The sequence below is a fragment of the Hemiscyllium ocellatum genome, chromosome 16 (genome assembly GCF_020745735.1).
Source record: "Hemiscyllium ocellatum isolate sHemOce1 chromosome 16, sHemOce1.pat.X.cur, whole genome shotgun sequence".
Taxonomy (NCBI): domain Eukaryota; kingdom Metazoa; phylum Chordata; class Chondrichthyes; order Orectolobiformes; family Hemiscylliidae; genus Hemiscyllium; species Hemiscyllium ocellatum.
The window spans coordinates 53,965,586-53,990,805 of record NC_083416.1 but is presented as its reverse complement, the minus strand read 5'-3'; the positions used below and the strand labels follow the sequence as shown (position 1 = coordinate 53,990,805).

General features: G+C 40.4%; 1 protein-coding gene across 2 annotated transcripts in view; it reads left to right on the top strand.

Moving 5' to 3' along the window:
* Window positions 1-356: 356 nt before the first annotated feature.
* Window positions 357-25,220, top strand: part of jade2 (jade family PHD finger 2) — a 197,453-nt gene continuing 172,589 nt past the window's right edge. The window contains exons 1-4 of one of the 2 annotated variants that reach the window (XM_060837269.1): window positions 357-453; window positions 6,722-6,856; window positions 17,624-17,698; window positions 20,743-20,828. In XM_060837269.1, coding sequence (XP_060693252.1) covers window positions 17,632-17,698; window positions 20,743-20,828 — 153 coding nt within the window. In that variant the 5' untranslated portion in view covers window positions 357-453; window positions 6,722-6,856; window positions 17,624-17,631. Of the gene's footprint in view, window positions 454-1,622; window positions 1,713-6,721; window positions 6,857-17,623; window positions 17,699-20,742; window positions 20,829-25,220 lie in introns of those variants that run through there. The other variant, XM_060837270.1, reaches the window with a different exon arrangement.

Genomic DNA, 25,220 nt, shown 5'->3' with positions numbered 1-25,220 from the left:
GATCGTGTCTTTTTTTCCAAGAGGCAATTTTAAGTACGTCATTAATATGGCGCCAAAAGATTTTGAAGTATGAGCTATTTCGTTGCTAGGTCCTGTAGTGTCCGCCAGTGCCAAAAAAGAGAAAAAAAATCTCTGGCTTTTCTGGAGGTAAATTTCCCAAAGTGAGTCTAGCTCGTCCTGAGATCTAAGGTCCGACCTCTCTCATCTTTTATTTTTTTTAAACATCCAAATTATCCGGAAAGGGATCGTATTGCACATACACACAAAAAAAACCCCCAAGAAGGGGGAAGATAAGAGAGAGAGAGGGGAAAAAAGAAATAAGTAGCAAAGCTAAAGAAAAAAAAAGAAACCCTCACACAAGATGCAGTTTGCAAAACCAAAAAGAGAAAAAAATCCGGATCGGGGCGAAAGGATCTGAAACGCAACAGGACTGCGTTAAAGTGATCTGAAAAGGTGGGAATGAGAGAGAGCAGAGGAGCGGAGCTGCAAACTGTGTGTGTATGTGTGTGTGTGTCTCTCTCTCTCAGTGTGTGTATGTGTGAGAGGGAGAGAGCGCCCATTGCATTTCATTGGCAGCCATCTCAGCCCTGTGTAACTGCATGTTTTTTTTTAACAGCGAGGGAGGGAAGGGGAAGGGGAGGGGGCAGAGAGAGACAGACACACACACACACACACACACACAGATTTAAATGTATTAATGGACAATTGGATCGATGTGCGTTTCCTCCTGCGCCGCTTTTAACATATATCAGCACCATCGCATTCACATTACAACACCATCATCACCATCGTGGCCTGAGGACAGTCACCGCAAAAAAAAGAGGCACATAGATCCGAAGCTTAAGCAGGCAAAAAAAAATACATGGTAATTATTATTGATCGTTTCTAAGTAGAGAGAGCTAAGTAACTGTTTGAATGTTTGGAAGGAGGGGGCTGTGAAGAAAGAGGGGTTTGATCTGCACCCCACGCGTACACATTCCCTTATTTTTTCCTCTCTACTTATTTTGGGGTCCAGAAGTGCATGCCTCAACTTTTTTCCCCCCTCTCTCTCTCCCCTGCTATAATATCGCTGTTCCGTGTAACCAGTTACTGCAGTCCGGGACTCTTCACAAAAAAAATGTTTACATATTTTGGCACCCCAGGCTGGGAAGGAAGGGAGGAAGGGATGGTGGTGGTAGGGGGTGCTTGCTTTTTAAATATATTTTAAGAGGGATGTCGATTCTCAAGGGGGTGGAGAGTAAAGTGTTTGAGAGGGGGGGAGGAAGAAATGAGCATTGAAATGTTTTATTTTCACAAAATGCATCGTCTTTATTGAGTTACATCATTTTGAATTGGAGTGATCCGGGGAGGGTGTGGGATGTGTGTGTGTTGGGACAACCGTTTGCAACGTAGGAGCCGTGGTTTTTAAAAAATAATACGTTTAATAAATGGTCTCTCTCTCTCTGTGTGTGTGTACATGTAGGTTCCTGAATGCAAGCTGCGCTGCTGACTCTAGGGGGAGTGGCTGTTGTTTATCCCGAATTCATTGCGCTCAGGTTCACCGGGGGGGAGGCGTGGCTCGTCCAATTTCAACCCCCCCCCCCCCTCCTCCTTCCATCCCACCCACCACCCCCTTTCCAGCAGCAACAATAACAACAACATCATCCACCCAGCGAACAGAGAGAGGGAAGGCAAAGCCAGATGAAAAAAAAGTTGCTGAATTCTACAGGCAGGTATAACTTGCACAGCACGCACCAAAACTTGGTCAGCACCGATTCCTTCCAACCCCATCCAAACTCTCTAACACCTCCCCACCCCCTCTTTTTTTTTGAAAACTCCTCTGGACGCACAACTTTATTTTATGTTTAAAAATGACAGATGCACACGTGTGGGTTGCCTGATGCCGAGTGGTAATCACTTGACCTGTAGCTGCATCACGCACTGGGCGAAGACCCACAGACTGAGGAAGAGGAGGGACCACTGACCTACCTTAACTCCCTCTGTACTGGTAGTTTATTTTGATTATAGGGAAAGGGGCGTGTTGGGCAACTTTAATCATCTTAATTTGCAAAATATACAAGCAGTATAACGCCAGTGATGAAAATATTTTTTCCCAGAACAGTGTAAAAACCAGTCGAAGAATTGAGAACCTGATTATTCGCGTGCAAAACTAAACTGTACTCCAGGGGAATAGAAAGGACTGTCACAACGTAATCCAACTTGTAAAGTGTCATGTCTTTTTTAATTGGAAATGGAAGATGAAATAACTTGCAGATAATTTTGTTAGTTAGAATGAATATTTCACAGTGTCACCCACAGGCAAAATTAGAAGTGATTGTAATTATTCAGGAAATAATTTAAACTTTTTATCATGGTAAGAAAATTTGGTGTTTTCACATGGGCTGTGTTTGCAAACAACTTGGGTTTTAAAACAGTGAATTGAATTTCTGAAGTGTATTTGCCATAGTTATGACATGTTTCAGAATTTGTGTCAACCTTGACAAAGTATATAAATATGGAAAGGGAAATGTGACAGTTGTGCTGTGGTTCCCCTCCCCCTTCCTTTGAACATCTCTTGGCTTTGCATTACTTTGCAAACTGGTGTTCTTGTGGTTTTTTTTGTATTGTGTTCCTCCCTTGCTTCATTGCTTTGGTGAAGGGCAAAGACATTTAAAAAAAACCGTGATCACAGTTTTTTAAAAAAACATTTTTTTAAAAAATGGGCAGCTTGGTGGCAGTGGTTAGCACTGCTGCCTCACAGCGGGGTTTGATTCCAGTCTCGGACAAGTGTCCATGTGGAGTTTGCACATTCTCCCCGTTTCTGTGTGGGTTTCCTCCTGTTTCCTTCCACAATCCAAAGATGTGCAGATTCGGTGAACTGGCCATGCTAGGTTGCCCATAGAGTTTGGGGATGAGTAGATTAGCTGCATTGGTCAGGGGTAAATGGAGGATAATAGGGTAGGGGAATGGGTCTGGGTGGGTTAATCTTTGGAGGGTCTGTTTCGTCACTGTAGGAATTCTATGATTCTATGACAGTAAGTTAAAAGGAAGTGGAAACTCTAGAGGTCAGTATTATGTCTGAGATTACTTTGAGATGAGACATGCAAGTGTGGTTAATGTTGATGGTAGTATTCTCCATAAAGTCCTTTATTTCTTTATGAGCAGTAAGCTAAAAGGAGCACTTCTTTGTAGTGCTTGTAGTCCTTGTCTGCCCCCTTTGATTTGAAATGAATTATATTGGATTGATGGTGGTTAGTGCATTAAATGACATGGTTGCATAATGTGTAGGACTAATAAAATTCAAGTCCGAAGCAAGTTTGATGTTTTGCTGACTTTTCTGTTGATTTTCAGTTATGTTGTTTTAGGGAATTGATATTGGTATAAGTAACAAAAGGTATCAAGGGCCCATGTCTGCAGAAGACAGAAGGTCATTTGCTGATGCAAGTACAGGGCCTAATGCCTGTTTATAATATTGTTGTGTTGCTAAAATGCAGTCAGTGTTGGTTGGCAATTCGCTGGAAAATCAGGTCTGCTTATAGACTTAGCAATGAGTTTTTTCAGGCACCGCTGCAAGCTGCCACTAAAAAGTGACGCGTTTAAAAAGTACACTTCTTAATGTGCAGATTGATGGAAGATTCAAACCATAGGCTGTTGTTAGCAATACCTCATATTCTCACCTCTGATTGCGACCACATCACCTTCCCCTGTAGCAACATCTCAACCTCACTGTCTGTGAGTGAATTTCTCTCCCAGTGTTGTTCCTGGGTGGTTTCTGCACACCTCCTAGTGGTGGATTTTAGACTAATATTGTTGGAAGGCATGAAACACATAGTCCACCTGCTCTTCTGGCCAAAATTATTCTTGACCTGAGGAGATCAAGAGGGGAAAAATGCAACAAAATAGGATAATTTACCCTCAAGTAAGGAGTCTGTAGTTGATCTGAGAGTCAACATATTAAATGTGTACAACTGTGGAAATCTGTGGATTTTAAGCAAATCTTGCTTTCCATGGATCATTTTGGAACAATAACCTGTGGATAAATAGAGTGCTATCAGAAGAGCCTGTAAACAAAATTATTCAAAAACTAATTGGTAAAGCAGGTAACCAAATCTAACTTAATAAATTAGCTATAGTAGTGACCCTTATAATTAATGACACATGTTTATAGGTTAATTAATCCTTTTATATGCAATAACATCAAGAGAGACATGACATTGTATGAAGTTACACAACTGCTCAGCTTTCTGAATGAACTCTGGTAATCGTCCATTTATTGCTAATCTTTAGTGGCATTGAGATGTTCACATTGAGTCTTCAGTTTATGTCTCTGATTCCCTGTGCTGGTGGTCCTCGAATGACATTAAGTAGGGAATTCCAGGATATTAACTTAGTGACAATTGTGATATATTATAGGTTACAAGGGTGAGTGAGCTGGAGGAGAACTTGGAGATGGTAACAATGCTTACGAGGTAGTCTTTGTGCTCAAGCAGGTAAGAAAATAATCCTGATGATTTGAAGAGTGCATTCAATAGATTGTGATTGTTGCAGTCATAGCCCACCAGCAAAGGAACTGTCAATGTTGAGCCCAGGGGAAAGGACATCACTGCCTTCTTGCACTGCTGCAGCCCTTGAGCTGTGGGGATACCTGTAGTGCTGATAGGAAGGAGGTATCGAGGTTTTGACCCATGGACATTAAAGGAATATAGTTCCAGATCACGAAGGTATGTGGCTTGGAAAGGAACTTGCAGCTGGTGGTGTTGCCATGCTTTTGCTGCCCTCATTGTTTTTGGTGGTAGAAATTGCAGATTTGGAAGGCACCTTCAATGATGCCTTGGTGAGTAACATTTTGCGGGTGATATACACTGCTGCCATTGGTTGGCATTAGTTGTGTTGTTATTGGAGAATGGAGTTGAATATTTTTGAATCATTGATAAAGGTCTCACTCCTGACATTGTGATGGAAAGCTTTTGATGAAACTTTTATAGATGATGTTGGCCCACAGCCTACCATCTTGAACAATTTTGGTAGTCCTGAAGGTATCTTTCCTTCTTCCCTTCATGTTATGTATGTTTGTGGCCACCGAGGGATTTTACTTTGGCCCCCTGCTGACCAGTTGTGCTCGAGCTCCTTGGTGTATTGTTTAGTTGAATGCTTCCTTGATGGATGCAGGTAACTGTTATTTTTTTCTTACAATCAGCTGTTGTGGAAATGTTTAATTCAAGATTGAAATGATGTGCAGAACTTAGCTGACTTGCAACTGATGACTGTTTGGAGCTATTGTTTACTCCTTCCATCTTGGAGTAGGCTAATAGGAAAGTAATTGGTTGAATTATGTTTGTTTAGTTTCTTGTGGATAGGACATAGCTGGTCTGTTTTCCACATTGGCATTTACCTGACAATGTCAGAGCTAAACTGTTACAGTTTGGCGATGTGAGCAGTTAACTTTTGTGCACGGGTCTTCGGTGCTGCTCGGAGGTGACTGTATTTACTGAAGAGTTCTTAATGTCCTGCCGACCAGTTTTGCTCTGGGCGCATGTTGCCACCCTCTTTAAACTGATCATTTTGTAATCTCAAGAGTTCAGCGAGATCTCTGAACATCAAGAAAGCAATGTGTCAAAATATATGCATCTTAAATATTTAGGATAGCTCTTTTGTAAACTTAATTTCACACTTTCTTATGTCTGTTTACAAAGGGTGGTGGTGGTAATGGTATGGAGGGGTGCAGAGGAATGAGTAATGTTCTTTATAATGTGTTTTTCCTTCCAAACTAATTCCTGAATTTAAAGGACTCATTAATAAATGTTAACACATATCCTTAATAAGAACAGTGTAGATTTCGGATAAACACTCTTAAGAAGAATCTGTGTTAGAAAATTCCACTAACAGCGTCAAACAGTAAAAACATTGAGACTTCATATTGATTTGTATGAGTCATGACATCAACACATGTTTTATTCTTTGAATTGCCTCAGTGTGGGTTTTATCTCAACCCATAAGAGATCTGTATTATTGTACTGTATAGCTAAATGTGAACTTGAAAGTTTCCATCAAACTGCTAATTCCTTAAAGTTACAGTACTTCAGGGAGACAGTTTATAATGTGAGTAATTTTATTGAGAAAACTCACCAGTGAGGAATTTTCTTCCTCTTCCTGTCCAGCACACCATGGTCAAAGACACTACAAAACTACATATATGCCAGTTTTCTGCTGGAACACAAAGATTTCTTTGCGATGCCTCAATAGTGGGGCAGATATCCTTTGCATTCCTGATGTGGCTAAAGGTTCCTGATGAGTTTTAAGATTTTATTGCACTTAACAAATAAATGTTTTGCACTTCTGTGATTTAAAGCTTTACCTCTTAGTACCCACCCACGTCACATTAAGATGACATTGTCACTTCTGACTAGCTGTTCTTATTACTTAAATTGAGCAAAATTGACATTTATTAAATGATTTCTAGATCATTTTGCATACACAAGAACTGAGTTCATAACTACTGTAAACTCAAGCCACTTGGAGATGTCTGTAAAGAGTTGGAGGAGCAGTTCCAGCTGAATATGATTACAAGCCCACAGGTGGAAAAACATGGTGCAACCCACTACACGACTCACTCTGCAAAAGTGACTATTTTTTAAAAAAAGCCATCTTAAAATCACAAGTGTTTATAGTGCTCTAACTTGAACATTTTTCAGACCTCAGTTTTGAATGAAGGCAATATGGTAACGTTTCTGTTCATGTTTAGATGCCTTAACACTTGTGGATGCATTTGATTGGCTGGAAATGCTGTTAGAATTCGCAATGCAAGATGTAGCTGTTGAGCAAATAATCTGGAAAAACAGATAAATTATTTGACAAGACCAGAAGATTGTATCACAAGGTAAGCATTCCTTATTGGTTTCTAGTTGTCTCTAACTAGTTACTGGAAATCTTATATTTTTGGAACGGTTCTCCCATTAAAGTATTCACTGATTGGCTGGATATTTCTGGAAGATTACATTACTAAACTCCGACTTCCTTCATTGCTTGTATTCTTGAGTTTGTTGTCTTGCTATCCCTCTGATGTCTCTGCAGTGCAAACCAATCATTTTAGGATGCTGACTTGCATTTGGGCATAGTTGCCAGAAGTTTGTGTGGGAGTTCCCACAGAATGACATTGGCAGCATTGTGTGTGTGTGTTTCTCTTAAAATTTCATCAAAGCTTAGCAATTTAATGTTGAGAAATTTTAATCATCACAAATGGTTGAATGCGCAATCATTCCTCACCCTATAACAAATGGGATAATTAAATGGGTAAAAACTTGCGGTGTTGATTCCATATCGGTATTTTAGAAATATATTCCATGGAATGTGAAAAGGTGGCTGGTTAGGCCAGCATTAGTCTTTTCGAAAAGCATGAGTTCACTATTGACGATGCTCAGTCCATTAATTCAGCTGTGGAGTGCACAAGTTCAGGGCTGATTAGGAGAACTTACTTTGTGGTGATATGATATGAGGTCTTGTGGACAGCACAGGGAATTAATATGTTTTATTTATCCGAAGGGCAAACCACCAGAAAAGAGAAAATGCTGAATGTGAGGGGAGCAATTCATACATAGGTTACTGAAGGCTGTGCGTGTTCTTGGGAGGATGTGTAGGTGAAGGTCTGCTGTTATTAGGAAGTTCTGGATTAGTGGTGCTGGAAGAGCACAACAGTTCAGGCAGCATCCAAAGTGCAACGAAATCGACGTTTCGGGCAAAAGCCCTTCATTAGGAAGGGCTTTTGCCTGTTATTAGGAAGTACTCAGGTAAGTAATGAAAATCTTTGTCATGTTTGTCACATTGATAGGAGTGATTGCAAATTAGTATAGATTGCTTTATTGTGGCAAGAGTGGAGTGGGTCATGTTTGCCTGAATTGTTTCATAGATGTGTGTGTTCATCCAGATTTAGTTCCTAAAATTGTAAGCATAAACAAGAAGGAGATAATGAAGCTGAGCTATGGACCTCATTATGAGGAGCTGAGGGCTATTGCACAGATGGAATAAACTTGCAACAAATTGAATCTACTTTTCCATCTTCAGTTAGTAAGTTTTTTTTCCTACATTTTCATGCAATGTTTATACTGTGGTGCAGTATTACCCTTTTCTCCAAAATTGCATCTCAAGTGACAGTGATTTTATTTTTTGGCAGCAGACAGTATTCAGGAATTGCTCCTGCTTCAGGAGGGTGATGGGTACAAGAATCTATTATCTAGTAAGAGGGCATCATTATGTAATTCCTAGGGTGGTTGATGGTACAGAGTCTGGGAGATATTGAGGTTTATGTAGATGACGTAATTTGTGCAGTATAAATATAGTAGCAGTGATTTTAATTAGCTTCAAGTTCAGGGCTTTGTTTATGGTTTGTTGTGAAGCACATACTGTCACTGCAATAATATCGGTGCACCCCCCCCCGCCACCCCCCCGACACCCCCCCCCCGACCAAAGCACTTTCTGCAGAAAGACCAGAAACTTAAATGAAACAAACTGGTATTGCAGGACCATCAAAGGCAATTCTACAACCTGCACACTTCTTGAAATATTTTGGAAGGCATTGGCAAATAAGCAGGAGACAACACCAGATGATGCACTGTTTGTGATTGAGGAAGAGAGAGTGATTGTTTTGCTGCTTTGAAGAGTTACTTTATCGTTTTGACATTGCAGTTCTGCTGATAAAATATAGGATCCTTTGCAAGCATAAACTGGTTAGCAACTTACTTGTTTCACTGTTTGATACAACAAAACCTGAACTGAATAGAGTTGTAAATTCTATCATTCTTTGGGCAGCATTTTGTATGTGGGCTGCATTTGAGACATACACAGTATTATTGACATCTGGAGGGAAGAGTGACCATCTTACAGGAATGATGGCTGTGATGATTTGAGAGCTGTTGGCCAAGATGTATTAGTGATTTGTTGCAGGACACTTTTCAATGTGCACGAGGTTAAGAGGACTCTTTTTCAAAAACATTCATTCATGGGATGCAGGTGTTGTTGCCTGAGCAAGCATTTATTGCCCATCCCTTATAGCTATTGAGAGGGTGGTGGTGCTTCTATGAACCGCTGCCATCTATTTTGTGAAGATGCCTCCATATAGAGACATTTTTTTGGGTTTTAACCCATCAACATTGAAAATATATTACCACTACTCCAATCAAAATGGTGAGGGGCTTAAGGGGAACTTGCATGTAGTGGTTTTCCTATATATCTGCAGTTCTTGTTCTTGTCAATGGTTGTGATCATGGGTTTGGTAGGTGCTTTCTAAGGAATGACATTTTGGGGCAAATTCCGATGTTGTAGCTGTACTGGAACAGCTTGATTAGGCGTGCAGAAAGTTCTTGAGTATACGTTGCCAGTAATATTGCCAAATGTTGCCAGGACCCATAGCCTGTGCAATATCCAGCGCCTTCAGCTGCATCTTGCTCTCACATGAAGGGAAATTAATTGAATTGACTGAAGATTGGCTGGGCTTCCTGGAGGAGGCCAAGTTAGGTCATCCACTTGGCACTTTCAGCTAAAGGTTTGTTGCGAATGTGTCAGGCATATCTTTTACACTGATGAGCAGAGCTTCCCTATCATTGAGTATAGAGATTTTTGTGGAGCTTCCTCCCTCCAGTGAGTTTGTTTAGTTATCCATCATCATTCACAACTAGATGTGGCAGGACTGCAAAGCTTTTATCTAATATGTTGATGGTGTAATCAGTGATTTGCTGCTTGGTTGACATGCAAGCACAAAGTTGTAACTTTGTCAGGCTGACATTTCATTTTTAGGTATGCCTGGTGTTGCACTTGACATGCCCATCTGCACTTTTCATTGAACAAGGGTTGATCTCCTGGTTTGATGGTAATAGTAGAGTGGGGGAAATTGGTTAGATTGTGTTTGATTATCAGTCTGGTGCTGTTCCATGACACTTCATGAGTGCTCAATTTTGAGTTGATAGGTCTGTTTGAATTAAATAATGGTGTCACACAATAGGATAGAGGAACATAGGTGCAGGACTAGGCCATTCAACACGTTGAACTTGCCCTGCTATTCAGTATGATCATGGCTGGTTTAACACTTCAATGTGTTTACCCTTCAGTGTGAAAATGGGACTTAATGTCAGTAAGGTTGTGCAATGATCACTCTTACTGATTATTGTCAAGTTCAGGTGCATCTGTGGCAGGTCGATCAGTGAAGACAAAGTTAGCTATATTCCGTGAGAGTGACTGTGTCAGGCAGTTACCCCACCCCAGATGTTAGTAAGGACTTTACAGGGCTGCATTTGCCATTATCCTTGCCACTGTCTGGGTCAATGCCAATTGGTTCATCCAGTGTTTTTTGTTTGTTTGGACTTTGCAGTGGTTTGATATAACTTAACTTCTTCGGCCAATTCAGAAGGTAGGTAAACTGTGAGCTTGGAGTTAGGTGTAGGCCAGTCTAGATATGGGTGGCAGATGTCTTACTCTGAAGGATATTTGTCAACTGGATGATTTTTTTTAAGTGACAATTCACCATGGTTACATGGTTGCCATTAGGTGAGCTCTTTAATTCTAGATTTTTTTATTGAATTCAAGTATCACCATCTGCCATGGTGTGATCCAAATCCACGTACCCACATTATTTGCCTGGGATTCTGGATTACTGGTTCAGTGATACTCATCTGCCATTGCCTTCTGCTTATAATAAGTTATTACTAAATTCTTGCTGGTGTTTTGGGCATTGATTAAACTACATTATTTTGTGAAAAGCACAGATATATAGCCTTTCATTTATATAAAAGTATTTTAGTTTACTTACGTATTTAATTTTTATTCTGTATCATATACACAAGATCTTAGAATTCCTACAGTGTGTAAACAGGCTACTTGGCCCATCAAATCCACACCGACCCTCCAAAGAGCATCCTACCCAGACCCGGTCCCCTACCCAATCCTTGTAATCCAGCATTTTCCATGGCTAATCCACCTAATCTACACAGAGTTTAGGAGGTACAGTTAGTAAGTTTGCAGGTGACACCAAAATTGGAGGTATAGTGGATAGCGAAGAGGGTTATCTCAGGTTACAACAGGATCTGGACCAGATGGGCCAATGGGCCGAGAAGTGGCAGCTGGAGTTTAATTCAGATAAATGCGAGGTGCTGCATTTTGGGAAAGCAAATCTTAGCAGGACTTATACACTTAATGGTAAGCTCCTAGGGAGTGTTGCTGAACAAAGGGACCTTGGAGTGCTGGTTCATAGCTCCTTGAAAGTGGAGTTGCAGATAGATAGGATAGTGAAGAAGGCGTTTGGTATGCTTTCCTGTATTGGTCAGAGTATTGAGTACAGGAGGTGGGAGGTCATGTTGCGGCTGTACAGGACATTGGTTAGGCCAGTGTTGGAATATCACGTGCAATTCTGGTCTCCTTCCTATCGGAAAGATGTTGTGAAACTTGAAAGGGTTCAGGAAAGATTTGCAAGGATGTTGTCAGGGTTGGAGGATCTGAGCTACAGGGAGAGGCTGAACAGGCTGGGGCTGTTTTCCCTGGAGTGTCGGAGGCTGAGGGGTGACCTTACAGAGGTTTACAAAATTATGAGGAGCATGGATAGGATAAATAGGCAAAGTCTTTTTCTTGGGGTCGGGGAGTCCAGAACTAGAGGGCATAGGTTTAGGGTGAGAGGGGAAAGATATAAAAGAGACCTAAGGGGCAACATTTTCACGTAGAGCATGGTATATGTATGGAATGAGCTGCCAGAGGATGTGGTGGAGGCTGGTACAATTGCAACATTTAAGAGGCATTTGGATGGGAATATGAATAGGAAGGGTTTGGAGGGTGGGATATTTGGTCGGCATGGACTGGTTGGACCGAAGGATCTGTTTTCATGCTGTACATCTCTATGACTCTTTGACTCTATCTCTGGATACTATGGGCAATTTAGCATGGCCAATCCACCTAACCTGCGCATCTTTGGACTGTAGGAGGAAACCGGAGCACCCGGAGAAAACCTATGCAGACACAGGGAGAATGTGGAAATTCCAAACAGACAGTTGCCCAAGGGTAGAATTGAATCTGGTTCCCTGGCTCTGGTGAGGCAGCAATGCTAACCGTTGTGCCGCCCAGATGCTATTAAAATGTACCAGTTGGAGTTTAGGATACATTACTTATGTGTTTTGTGTGGGTGTTATGTTTGGGAAAATTCTGATATTTAATAGAGTCAGGGAGTATACCAGAAATTGAGCAGGAGTGGGATCATTTTTTCATGCAGTCACAATCATCAGTACTTTAGGCATGGACTAGCCATAATGCAGAGGACAAATTGAACAAAGTCTGTTTTGGCAATTTCTGTGATGCTACTGAATGAAAGAATTGTTGTGTGTGCAATTTAATTGAAGGTGCAAGGCGTAACTGGGGGATAGATGGTGGAATTGTGTGAACAGACATAAAACAAGTGAGGACGACGTTTAAAAAGTAGTTGATGTGGGAAAATAACCTATTGTGATTTCATACAGGTAATAATGAGCCTCATCTGCTGGCTGTGTTTGTATTGGTCATCCACTATTATTTCTGCTTGATATTCACTTCCATTCGCTTCAGTAAAGTGAAAAATCTAGCTGGGCTTAGCCAAGCCAATATTGCCTGTTTAACTTTACAGCCCAAGTCCAAGTTTTGATCCAAACTATGTAAAAATTATATTGATAAGAATGAAAGCAAAGAAAGAAAAGTAAGAAATTATAAATATGTCTGTGTCTAATAGTTCATATGGCTGAAGTAAAGTACAAGCAAAAGTAATTGAGTGTTTTTTTTATGCAGTGTGTAAAAAATCTTAGAAACAAGCTGAGGTTAGCAATTATTTGTTGGAATGGCCAAATAGGAGTAGAGTGGAGACAGAATTAAAAGAGACCAAGGTGAAAGCTAGAACAGATAATTTGAGGGAAGCAACTGAAATGCTTAGTGGAGTCCGTGTGACAATTAGAGAGAGATGTTATTGTCAATGATAATAGTGATTGAATTGTTAATACATTTGCATGACACTGCCATTGTAATTGAGGTGCTGAACTACTCAAAAACGCAGTTTAATTGTTAAAATAACAGAACTGTCATTTAAGAATTTCTCTGCACTTATCATCAATAAAGATTTTTTGGGTTGAGATGTAGGCCAGGGATTCTGATGGAGATAATGTATGAATTGGGAGGACCGGTTTGTGGCATGTCATCAGCCAGGAACAGAGCCATAACAAATCTTTTAGAAAGCTGAAACTTGATGTTAAAGAGGTACTTCTGTGTAATTCAGAGATTAGCTTGGTGGCATGGCACACTAGAGCGATGAGGCTTGGAATTTGCGCAGGACCCCTTTGTGCTGAGTTTCCATCTTAGATTAGATTAGATTACTTACAGTGTGGAAACAGGCCCCAACAAGTCCACACCGACCCGCCGAAGCACAACCCACTCATACATTTACCCTTTACCTAACACTACGGGCAATTTAACATGGCCAATTCACCTGGCCCGCACATCTTTTGGACTGTGGGAGGAAACCGGAGCAGCCGGAGAAAACCCAGGCAGACACAGGGAGAATGTGCAAACTCCACACAGTCAGTCGCCTGAGTCGGGAATTGAACCCGGGTCTCTGGCACTGTGAGGCAGCAGTGCTAACCACTGTGACACCGTGCCGCCCATCTTCTCTTGATGGCACTGTCAAGTCGATGCCAAAGCATCCTGTGAGGCTGATTATAATCAAATGTAGAATTAACCACAACTTAATTGGCTGAGAATGTACCAAGGCTAACTTAAAATTAGGTAAAACAAGGTGAACCTTTTGCTAGCCCTTACAGAAGTTTTGGATTTGGAGCTTGGAGAAGCTTTGAAGAGTGATCACTGGATTCACAAAAGCAAATATGGAGTTTCTTTTCTCCAGTTTACCTGAAAGTCTCTGATTTTGTCTCTTCTAGCTTGTGAACCAATATCTGCATGAAAGATTGCAGCCAGTATCATTTGCTTAGGCACCTTTCTCACAACTTGTGAAAAAAATGTTTTGAGTCACTTGGCTTGTGAGTCAAAAGAAATCACTATAATATCAGCTAAGTTGCCAATTAGATGGGCATTTGTCACTCATGTGTTTTTAGGAGAACTGAAGAATTTTATCCAGTTTGGCATGACAGCAAACATTGGTAGCAGTATGTGAAGACATTCCATTTCTGTCATGTTATCTGTTCATTAATGTATGCAATTCAATGGATGGGCATACAGCATTGCGAACACCAACAATCAACATCCTCGATCTTCTGAATGTAGAGAGACCTATCAATGTCCAGATCACTATTGACTAGTTGTTAAGACATTTCCCACATGTTGATGCCAGCAGTTGTCAGTGTAGCTGTCATCCTCAAGAATTCTAGATATTTTAACCAGCCTGTTAAGATGTGTTGTGAGACACCTCTGGAGCAGGTGATACTTGAACCCAGACATCCTGTCTTAAAGTAGGAACACTACCACCACAACACAACCACCCTCCTCAGGAGTTCTAGACATTTTCTAATTAACCTGTTTGGAGATATTATTTCACACCTCTGGAGCAGGTAGGGCTTGAACCCAAGCCTACTTGCTCAGAAGTAGGGGCATTACCACGAGACCACAAGAGCCCCCTATCTCAGGAATTCTGTTTTCTCTGAGCTCTTCATGATCAATTATCATTTGATTTCTTGGGCTGTAGGTGACCGACTGCAAAACCTGCAGCTGAGGAGGATCGCAAGTAAGTTCATTCTTCTATCCGAGTTCTCGTTGCATCTTGGAACTCTGATGTTCCATTGGGACCTTTTAAAGGGAAGCTTTGATGCATTAGGAGGACCTCAGTAATATGTTTTATTCTGAGTATCTTCTGTAGCTGCCTTTGGATGTGCCATTGACAACTTTGCTATTCAGAGACCTTTCTATTTTTGTGAAAATAACAATGGATCTGCAAAAGAACCCACTCCTGCAATTCTCAGTGGACAAATGAATAGTCCTTTGATGCATTACATGACCTCATGACATCTCGGATCTCCATTTCTACTGACATTTGCAGGGATTTGCAACCTCCGTGTTTGCATGAGCACAGAGACGAGTGTCTTCTATCTTTCTCAGTGCACAAGATGTATTTTGTCATCACTGATTCCAGAGAAATCAGTGTCATTGTATGCTTCGTTCACATTGTGCGTGGCCCCTGTGAATTTAGATTAGATTAGATTACTTACAGTATGTTGTGACTTTTCATCATGTCAGAGACAAAATATGAAAACAGGTTAATGATGCTGCTAGGTGATACTATCGGCTAATGTTGCACAATGTACCTCGTTGTGCAGGAGACACGAAATGGGCCACCTGTCATGCCAGTTTGATTCTTGAGAGGACCAGCAGGAGACTGCTATCCACTTATGGCAACCTGGTCCTTTCTCTAGAATGCTATTTTGGTATTTGTATGCAAGTTTGAAGGAATAAGCCAGATACATCGTGTACTACTATCCTGTGAAATGGTACTTTCACAAAGGTGTCACAATTGTAGTGACCCAGCTGTATTTCTTTGTCAAGCACAAGATAGTTGGCCTCATGATGTCTCTTGAGAAAGATCTGCTTCTTGGTTTGCAGTGCCCAACAGATGGTCGCTAGTATAAGCCTTAGAATGAGCTGACATTTGTCCAGTTATGAATTGGAAGAATTGATTGTCTTCGGAACTCATCACAACCATTGTTCCACTAATTCCATCCCATCCATGGCAATAGTCTCAGATTGAAGCAGACTGTTTGCAATTGCAGTGCTCCATTCTAACTTCTGCTTCATGAGGACTGATTCTTTCACTTCAATGACATTGCATATCTTCAATCTTTCCTTTGGCCAGATGGCTGGTGCTGAAACCCTCAACCACGTCTTTGATGGCTTTAGACTTAACTATTAGCATTCTCTTTTAATTGGTCTGTCATTTTCTGTGAAGTTCAGGCAAAACTCCTCTGTTTGTACTCTATTTTGCACCAAGTTTACTCTCCTATCAGCTGTTCTTACTGACCTTGAGAAATCTCAATACCTCAATTTAATATTCACACACTTGTCCTTAGTTCTCTATCCTTAACCTTTTAAACTCTCCATTTCTCTGACTCTGGCCATTTTTTGCATTCTCTCTTCCTTCAGCACCATGGTAGTCATGACTTGAGCTGACAAGACCCTGTGCTCTGGACTCCCTTCCCTAACCCTGTCCAGTTCTAAAGGCCATACTTTGGACAAATTGTTTGGTTCCCTCTCTTTGACTTAGCATGATTTTTAAAAAAATCAGTTTTAGATTCTAAGAAGTACCTTGGGATATTTATTTCCTATTAAAGGTGTGATAATATCTACAGGTTTTTTGTTGTACCCCTGTGGATTGCATATTCCCAATGACTGTATACACAAACTTGTTTCAGTCTGGTGGTTTCTGTCCTTGAATATGTTGTCTTCCACATCAGTTCCTATCTTATCCAAACACTCTTTGTTGAATTTTTCCAATCAAGTTTCTAACAAAAAGCAGTTATCAAATACACAAATGATAATCCTATGTGACTGTAATAAAAATACACTACCTATCCTTTTCCTTCTCAACCTGTTTGGAGACTTTGACGCAGTTGACCACAACATTTACCTCTAACAAAATAAAAGCAACATAGTGCAGTTGCTGAAGATCTGAAATAAAAAGAAACACAGTGCTGAAGAATCTCAGCAGGATCCAATCTGCTGTATTCACTGCTTACTGTGAGGTCTCACTTACATTGGTGAGTCTACACCGCAGACTGGGTGAATGCTTTGCGGTATACCTCTACTTTGTTCGTAGGAAAGACTCTGATCTTCCAGTTGCTTGCTATTTCAATAAGCCACCATGCTCCCCTCCTAATATTTCTGTTCTTCGCATGCTGCAGTATTCCAATGAAACACAATGCCAGCTGGAGAAACAGCACCTCACTGTCCGCTTCGGCACTTTACATCCTCTAGGGTTGAGCTCTGCAACTTCAAAGTATGACCTCCATCCTTTATTTTTCCCATGTTCCCCACCCTCCCTTGGCTTGAAGTGCATGACATTCATGGATTGAAGGAGAAGATAGACAAATATTTGAAGGAGAAGTTAGTTAATAGGTTTACATGATTAATTAAGGGGGGAGGCTCAAGTGCAATGTAAATATAGGATGGGCTGGTTGAGAATAGCCTATTTCTTTACTGTAGAACCTTTATAAATGGAGAGTCCCATTCACTCTGACCTAGATTGGCTCGTAGTCAAGAAATGTTTGGATTTTAAAATTCTCAGCCTCTCTTATTTCTGTAATCCTGTCTCACCTCCCCTAGCCTCCAAGATATTTGGGATTTTCCTGATTCTGGTGTAATGCACATCCCTGATTTTAATCATTTCACTATTGATGGCCAAGCCTTCAGATGTCTTGGATGTTGACTCCTTCCTTTACTTGCTTTCCTCCTTACAGTACTCCCAAAAAACGTACCTCTTTCACCAGGTTATTTGTCAGCTGGCCTAACGTCCCCTTTTTTTGCACAGTGTCCTATTTCATTATGTGCGAAGTACTATATAAATTGATCTTATTGTTATAAATCAAAACAGTTATTTCGGGAACATCTTGCCAACTTTACTGGAATTGACGAAGGTTGCTTGTAATTATTGCAGATCTCCAGATGGATAATGAAATAATGAAACGGAGGAAGTTCTCCACCAGCAGTGAGGACTCGGACACCACTGACAGTAAGAACCTCAATCAGGGACTCAAAATCCTTTTTTGAAAACAGTGAATTGTTATGGAGAATTTTTCTACAGACTCATGGTCCAAGAATTTTCAAATCATTTTTGAAATCCATATTCTCAGGTCGCAAGACTATAGCAAGTGAATGTGGAAACTTGCAAAAATGTGTCTTTAGGTCTGACAAAAATTAATAACAGTTGATGAATAGTGAGAATGATTCAGTTTGCACTATAGATAACGTGCCTTGTGCTGTGCAAGGATTCAATTCTAAGGGAATATTTGATAATTAACACAGCTTTTCCTGAAATAACTTGAGCTGTAATGACATTTTATCTTTAAATACCAAGGATAGACTTTTATACATGACTATGGGAGACTAGGAAAATGCCATAAAGAACGGACTTAGGAGAGCTAGAAGAGTTTATGAAAATGCTTTAGCGGGTAGGATTAAGGAAAATGCTACGCTTATATGAGGAACAAGAGGCTGGCCAGATTGGCCGTACTCTCAATCGGGGATAGTGGGGGGAACTTGCGCCTTGAGTCGGAGGAAATAGGGAAGGTCCTTAGTGAATACTTTGCTTCAGTACTCACTACTAAGATGGACTTTGGCGTTTCTGAGGACAGTGTGAAACAGACTGATATGCTCGAACAGATTGATTTTAGGAAGGAGGATGTGCTAAATATTTTGAAAAATTGTAAGGATAGGTAAATCTCCTGGGCCAGATAGGATATACCCTATGTAACTACAGCAAGTGAGGGAAGAGATTGCTGCGCCTTTGCTGATGATCTTTATGTCCTCACTATCCACTGGAATTGTGCCAGATGATTGGAAGATGGCAAATGTTATTCCCTTGTTCAAAAAAAGGAATAGGGATAATCCTGTAAATTACAGACCAGTCAGTCTTATGTCAGTGGTGGGCAAAGTATTGGAGAGGATTCTGAGAGACTGGATTTATGATTACTTGGAAAGTCATAGTTTGATTACAGATAGAATGGGTTTTGTGAGGGGCAGTTCATGCCTAACAAACCTTATTGAATCCTTTTGAGGATGTGAGGAACATGATGAATGTAGAGCAGTGGATATAATGTACATGGATTTTAGGAAGACGTTTGATAAGGTTCCCCATGTAGGTTTATTCAGAAAGTAAGGAGGCATGGAATACAAGGAAACCTAACTGTCTGGATACGGAATTGGCTGGCCCATTAGAAGACAGTGAGTGGTGGTAGATGGAAAGTATTCAGCCTGGATCTCAGTGACCAGTAGCGTTCCACAGGAATCAGTTCTGGGACCTGTGCTCTTTGTGATTTTTATAAGTGACTTGGATGAGGAAGTGGAAGGGTGTGTTAGTAAATTTGCCGATAACACGAAGGTTGGTGGAGTTGTGGATTGTGTTAGAGGGCTGTTATAGGTTGCAATGAGACATTGTCAGGATACAGGGCTGGGCTGATAAGTGGCAGATGGAGTTCAGTCAGAAAAAATGTGAAGTCATTCACTTTGGAAGGTCGAGTTTAAATGCTGATTACAGAGTTAAAGGCAGGGTTCTTGGCAGTATGAGGTCCATGTCCCTAAATCCCTCAAAATTGCCACCCAGGTTGATAGGGTTATTAAGAAGGCTTATGGTATGTTGGCTTTCATTAACCGGGGGGTTGAGTTTAAGAGCTGCAGGGTTATGTTGCAGCTCTATACAGTCCTGGTTAGACCACACTTGGAATATTGTGTTCAGTTCTGGTTACCTCATTGTAGGAAGAATGTGGAAGCTTTAGAGAGGGTGCAGAGGAGATTCACCTGGACTGGAGGGCATGTCTTATGAAGAAAGGTTGAGGGAGCTAGTGCTTTTCTCATTGGAGTGAAGAAGGATGAGCAGTAACCTGATAGAGGTGTACAAGATGTTGACAGACGTAGGTAGATAATTAGAGACATTTTTCCATAACGGAAATGTCTGTCACGAGGGGGCATAAGTTTAAGGTATTTGGAGGAAGGTTTAAGGGCGATGTCAGAGGTAGGTGCATAGAATGCGCAATCAGCAGTGGTAGTAGCGTCAGATACATTAACGGCATTTAAGTCAGTTAGAATTTAACACCGAAGCAAAAAGTGAAGGTTTAGCAAAACACATTTTATTACAAGTTGGTCGTTCCATTGAAGGCAGTTCAACACTGATGCTCATATTCATTAAGATAGCATTCCACTATTCTTCAACAGTGAGTGAGGAGATTCCTTAACCTTGGAGTGCTAATTTATTCTTGGAATGTGAGCAATACCTACAAGGCCAGCATGTATTAGCCATCCCTAATTGTTGTGAAACTGGATAGTTTGCAAGGTTGAATTCGTTGATGGCTAAGAGTGTACTACATTGCTACGGATCTGGAGTCACTGAGACCAGGCAAAGATAGCAGATTTCCTTCCAGATAGATTTTTGCAACAATGTTTTCATGGTCATACCTATCATTTATAATTAATTGAATTTAAATTGTACTAGTTGTCAGGGTGGGATTTGAACATGTGGCCCCAGAACATTAGTTAGATCCTCTGCATTGTTAATCTAGACGTCATGACCGGTCACCATAGCCTGTCAGTGGCATATTATGTTCTGACTTCCTGTTGTGCAACTGAACAAAGGTGTTACCTGAGACTGAGTTTTTTTTGATTAGAAGAGGAAAGAATTGATCTGCCATAATGTCCCCATGCTAAATTATGGACCATCTTGGCAGAGGTCTTGAAATAGTTCACCAACCCGTTCTCTTGGCCAGAAAATGAGAGGGAAACTATGAAAAGAGGCATAGTCCTGTACTCAGTGAAAGTGTTCTCAGTTGCCCTCATAGTCCAGTTTTTTGTATTATTGTTTATTTAGCAAACAACCTCAAGACGAACCTGGTGAATCTGTCAGTTTTTTTATTTGAACGTTGACTTTTACCAGAGATTTATTGTGCCTTCTAAATCAGTTGGTGTCCATTTAATTATCTCACTATCCAATAGCGTTCCCTTTAATGTGCATAATTTCCATTCATTGTCATCAGCAGAGTAACATTTTTGATCTTCTTTCACAAGGTCACATAACATTATGGTGTCGAAGTTCTAAGACAGCAAACACAAAGCACCCCTGGACAAGGCAGGAAGAGAAGAAGCCTTCAGAGGTTTGTCAGTGCGCTTAACAATTCTATCCTGACTAGCTTATTATTTACAGTTCAACGCAATTGCTTGTCTTTCACACAGGAGGAAGAGACCGATGTTAACCAGCAAAAGAGGTCCTTCATTTGACTTAAATGTGCTTATACCCCAACGCAGACAACTTTTTCAGTTGAATAAATGAATAGCTGTCTCCATCATTCTAAGCAATTAATATCCAGTACATGTTTCTGTTTAATGTGTACGCTTCAGAAATGAACAAAAATTGAACATCCAGTTAATTAGAAATAAATCTTGACAGGTTGATGTTGTGTACTCAGGTGTCACTGGCACTGATAGTAAATTTGTTTCATATCAACAAAACAGAACATAATCATCATGCTTACATTTACTCCATGTAAACTTATTGAATTCACTACTAGACGTTTTAGAGTTGAATGTGAGTGTTTGAATGGGCTTGTAGTTTCAAGATTTTTAGGTAAAATTGAACTCTGGTGATGGCTGTCTATTTTGGTGGCTGCTAATCTTTTCAAATTTATTTGGTAGAGAATTTGTTGTGGTGTAAATTGGATTGCTGACTCTTCAAGGTCAATTTTGTGTAATTACTGAATAATAATTTTGTCGCCCTTGTCTCTAATGGATTTTAATTGTATCTACTTATTGGGTTTTCAAAAAGGAGTTGCTTTACATTGTACGGTATGTTACCGTGAAGTTTCCTGTGCAACAAAGGTGTAATAAAAAGGCACTCCACCTCTTCGGGGGGAGAAAGCAAAAAGTCCACGTAGTTGCTGTAATATTGATGAATAATTACCAACTTTTATGACATTCTTTTAAAAAAAGTTATCTTCCTTAAAATTGGTGAAATTTTTCTGCCACTTCTGTTGTGTATACAGTGGAGTTTTCTCATACTTGGCCATAGGGATTTGAGCGATTGAGTCATAGGCTGCCATTTCTGCTTTTCTGTTAGTTCAAAAGTATATAACTGGGCGAAACTTGGTTTGTTTTTGTTTTTATTCTGGTAGCTTCACAGATGGTAGTACAGAGTTACAGGATGTCATCTGTAGTGTGGTAGCACAATGTTTACGTTAATTCTGATCATACTCACCACTGTCAAGTACACAACCAGACTGCTGCATAAGGAGGATTTAATGACTTCAAGTCTAATCTCAGGGACATAATGTGGTGTGGACAAGAGGCCTCATTTGTTGGCCAGCCATTTGGGTCTTGTGCAGGATATTTTTTTAATCCCTTTCTTGGAATGTTCCTTTTAATGGGGAAAGATCCCAAAAGCAGCTTAGCATGTTGACATCAACTCTAAACATTGTTTATACCTACTGATGTTTGTTCATTTTCATTAGTGGCACAGTGATTTGCATAATTAAGGTTTTTGTCATCATGTCTTTTTTTTTCTTTAGTTTTAAACCTCGTCCTCCTTCCTTGGAACTTCTGATCGCTGTGTTCTTAATGCTTGTTTTTTTTTTAAATTAAGATCCCCTTAGGAAGTACCTTTTCTTTGTTTTCCTATCTCTTATCCATCTTGCTAGGTGGTCATGTTCAGATTCCCTGTCTGACCAACTGTTTTCCTCCTCTTTCAGCCATCCCCCACCAACCATCCCAACCCCTCTATAAGAGCCAACCCTTTTAATTATCACGTTTACAGTGCAGTTAAGATAGCTATACTATTTTAAAATCTTACATGCCTGCTTGCCTCTTAGTAATGGAAGTTAGCCTACTTAATAAACAAATTCTTTACTTTTAAAAAAAATCCAGCACATGGAACAGTAAAAAAATGTTCATATAATTCTTCATGCCAAGCAAGTGGGCTGCTCAGTCACCTACGAAATGGCTACAGTGTCTGTTAACTACCACTAGGTGCTATTAGCACAGTTTGGTCCATAGGGTATCACCTGTTCTGGCATTGATGAGTTTCCCAACTGGAAGAATAAGTCACCTTAGTAAAATGTGATCTTTGTGGTACTCACCTTGATGCTGTTGACTTTTAAGTTGTCCACACACCTCAATTTACTGTCTCTAACAGCAACAGTGAATAACATGATCACTAATCTCCCAATCACATTGAACAAGATTTTTGAAACCCCTGAGAAAAAAATGTGTTCTGACTGTATCAGTAGGCATAAGAGCTAACTTGCAAAAACAATAAAAATAATTTGAGTCAAATTGATTTGAGCAATCCCAGGAAATTGAGGTAGATAACACATAACAAAAATTTGACAACAATTCAGATTGACCCGAACAGTACAAGCAAATCATGATCCGTTTAACAAGATCAACTCTGTTTACTGGTAATCACAGTGTAAAATTTTATTATCTTGATCAGAAGAAAGTGAGGAAAGAAGCCAGTGATCCAATTTCAGATATTCTACCACTTTTTAAAAGAATATTTATATACAGATTTGTGAAGGCCAAAGAAATTTCACTAATTTATTTAAAGCATTGTAAATTCTATTGGCATATTTCTTTGTACATGATGGTAGAAAACATAAGGAAAACATTCTAAAAGCCAACAGAACTGAATGCAAAACAAGTCATAGAGATGTACAGCATGGAAACAGACCCTTCGGTCCAACCTGTCCATGCTGACCAGATATCCCAATCCAATCTAGTCCCACTGCCAGCTCCCAGCCCATATCCCTGCAAACCCTTCCTATTCATATACCCCATCCAAATGCCTCTTAAATGTTACAATTGTATCAGCCTCCACCATTTCCTCTGGCAGTTCATTCCATACACGTACCACCCTCTGTGTGAAAGTGTTGCCCTTTGGTCTCTTTTATATCTTTCCCCTCTCACCCTAAACCTATGGCCTCTAGTTCTGGAGTCCCCAACTTCAGGGAAAAGACTTGGTCTATTTATCCTATCCATGTCCCTCATAATTTTGTAAACGTCTATAAGGTCACCCCTCAGCCTCCAATGCTCCAGGGAAAATAGCCCCAGCCTGTTCAGCCTCTCCCTATAGCTCAAATCTTCCAACCCTGGCAACATCCTTGTAAATCTTTTCTGAACCTTTTCAAGTTTTACATCTTTCCGATAGGAAGGAGACCAGAATTGCACACAATATTCCAACAGTGGCCTAACCAATGTCCTGTATAGCCGCAACATGACCTCCCAACTCCTGTACTCAATACTTTGACCAATAAAGGAAAGCCTTCTTCACTATCCTATCTACTTGCGACTCCACTTTCAAGGAGCTATGAACCTGCACTCCAAAGTCTCTTTGTTCAGCAACAGTCCCTAGGACCTTCCCATTAAGTGTATAAGTCATGCTAAGATTTGCTTTCCCAAAATGCAGCACCTCACATTTATCTGAATTAAATTACATCTGCCACTTCTCAGCACATTGGCCCATCTGGTCCAGATCCTGTTGTAATCTGATGTAACCCTCTTCGCTGTCCACTACACCTCCAATTTTGGTGTCATCTGCAAACTTACTAACTGTACCTCTTATGCTTGCATCCAAATCATTTATGTAAATGACAAAAAGTAGAGGACCCAGCACCGATCCTTGTGGCACTCCACTGGTCACAGGTCTCCAGTCTGAAAAACAACCCTCACCACTCTCTGTCTTCTACCTTTCAGCCAGTTCTGTATCCAAATGGCTAGTTCTCCCTGTCTTTAACCTTTAACCGTTTCAAGACATCCAGCACTTCCTTCTCTGTAATCTGGACATTTTGCAAGATCTATTTCCCTACAGTCTATACGTTTCGTATCCTTTTTCACAGTAAATACTGATGCAAAATACTCATTTAGTATCTTCTCCATTTTCTGTGGCTCCACACAAAGGCCGCCTTGCTGATCTTTGAGGGGCATTATTCTCTTCCTAGTTACCTTTTTGCCCTTAATGTATTTGTAAAAACCCTTTGGATTCTCATTAATTCTATTTGCCAAAGCTATCTCATGTCCCCATTTTGCCCTCCTGGTTTCCCTCTTAAGTATACTCCTACTTTCTTTATACTCTTTCACTCGATCTACCCTGTCTATATCTGACATATGCTTCCTTCATTTTCTTAACCAAACTCTGTTTATTTAGTCATCCAGCATTCCCTAGAGCTACCAGCCTTCCCTTTCACCCTGACAGGAATATACTTTCTTTGGATTCTTGTGATCTCATTTCTGAAGGCTTCCACTTTTCCAGCCGTCCCTTTACCTACAAATGTCTGCCTCCAATCACCTTTCGAAAGTTCTTGCCTAATACCGTCAAAATTGGCCTTTCTCCAATTTAGAACTTCAACTTTTAGATCTGGTCTATCCTTTTCCATCACTATTTTAAAACGAATAGAATTATGGTTGCTGGCCCCAAAGTGCTCCCCCACTGACACCTCAGTTTCCTGCACTGTCTTTCAGTGATTTGGGTAGTGTTGTTGCAAATTCACAATTATACT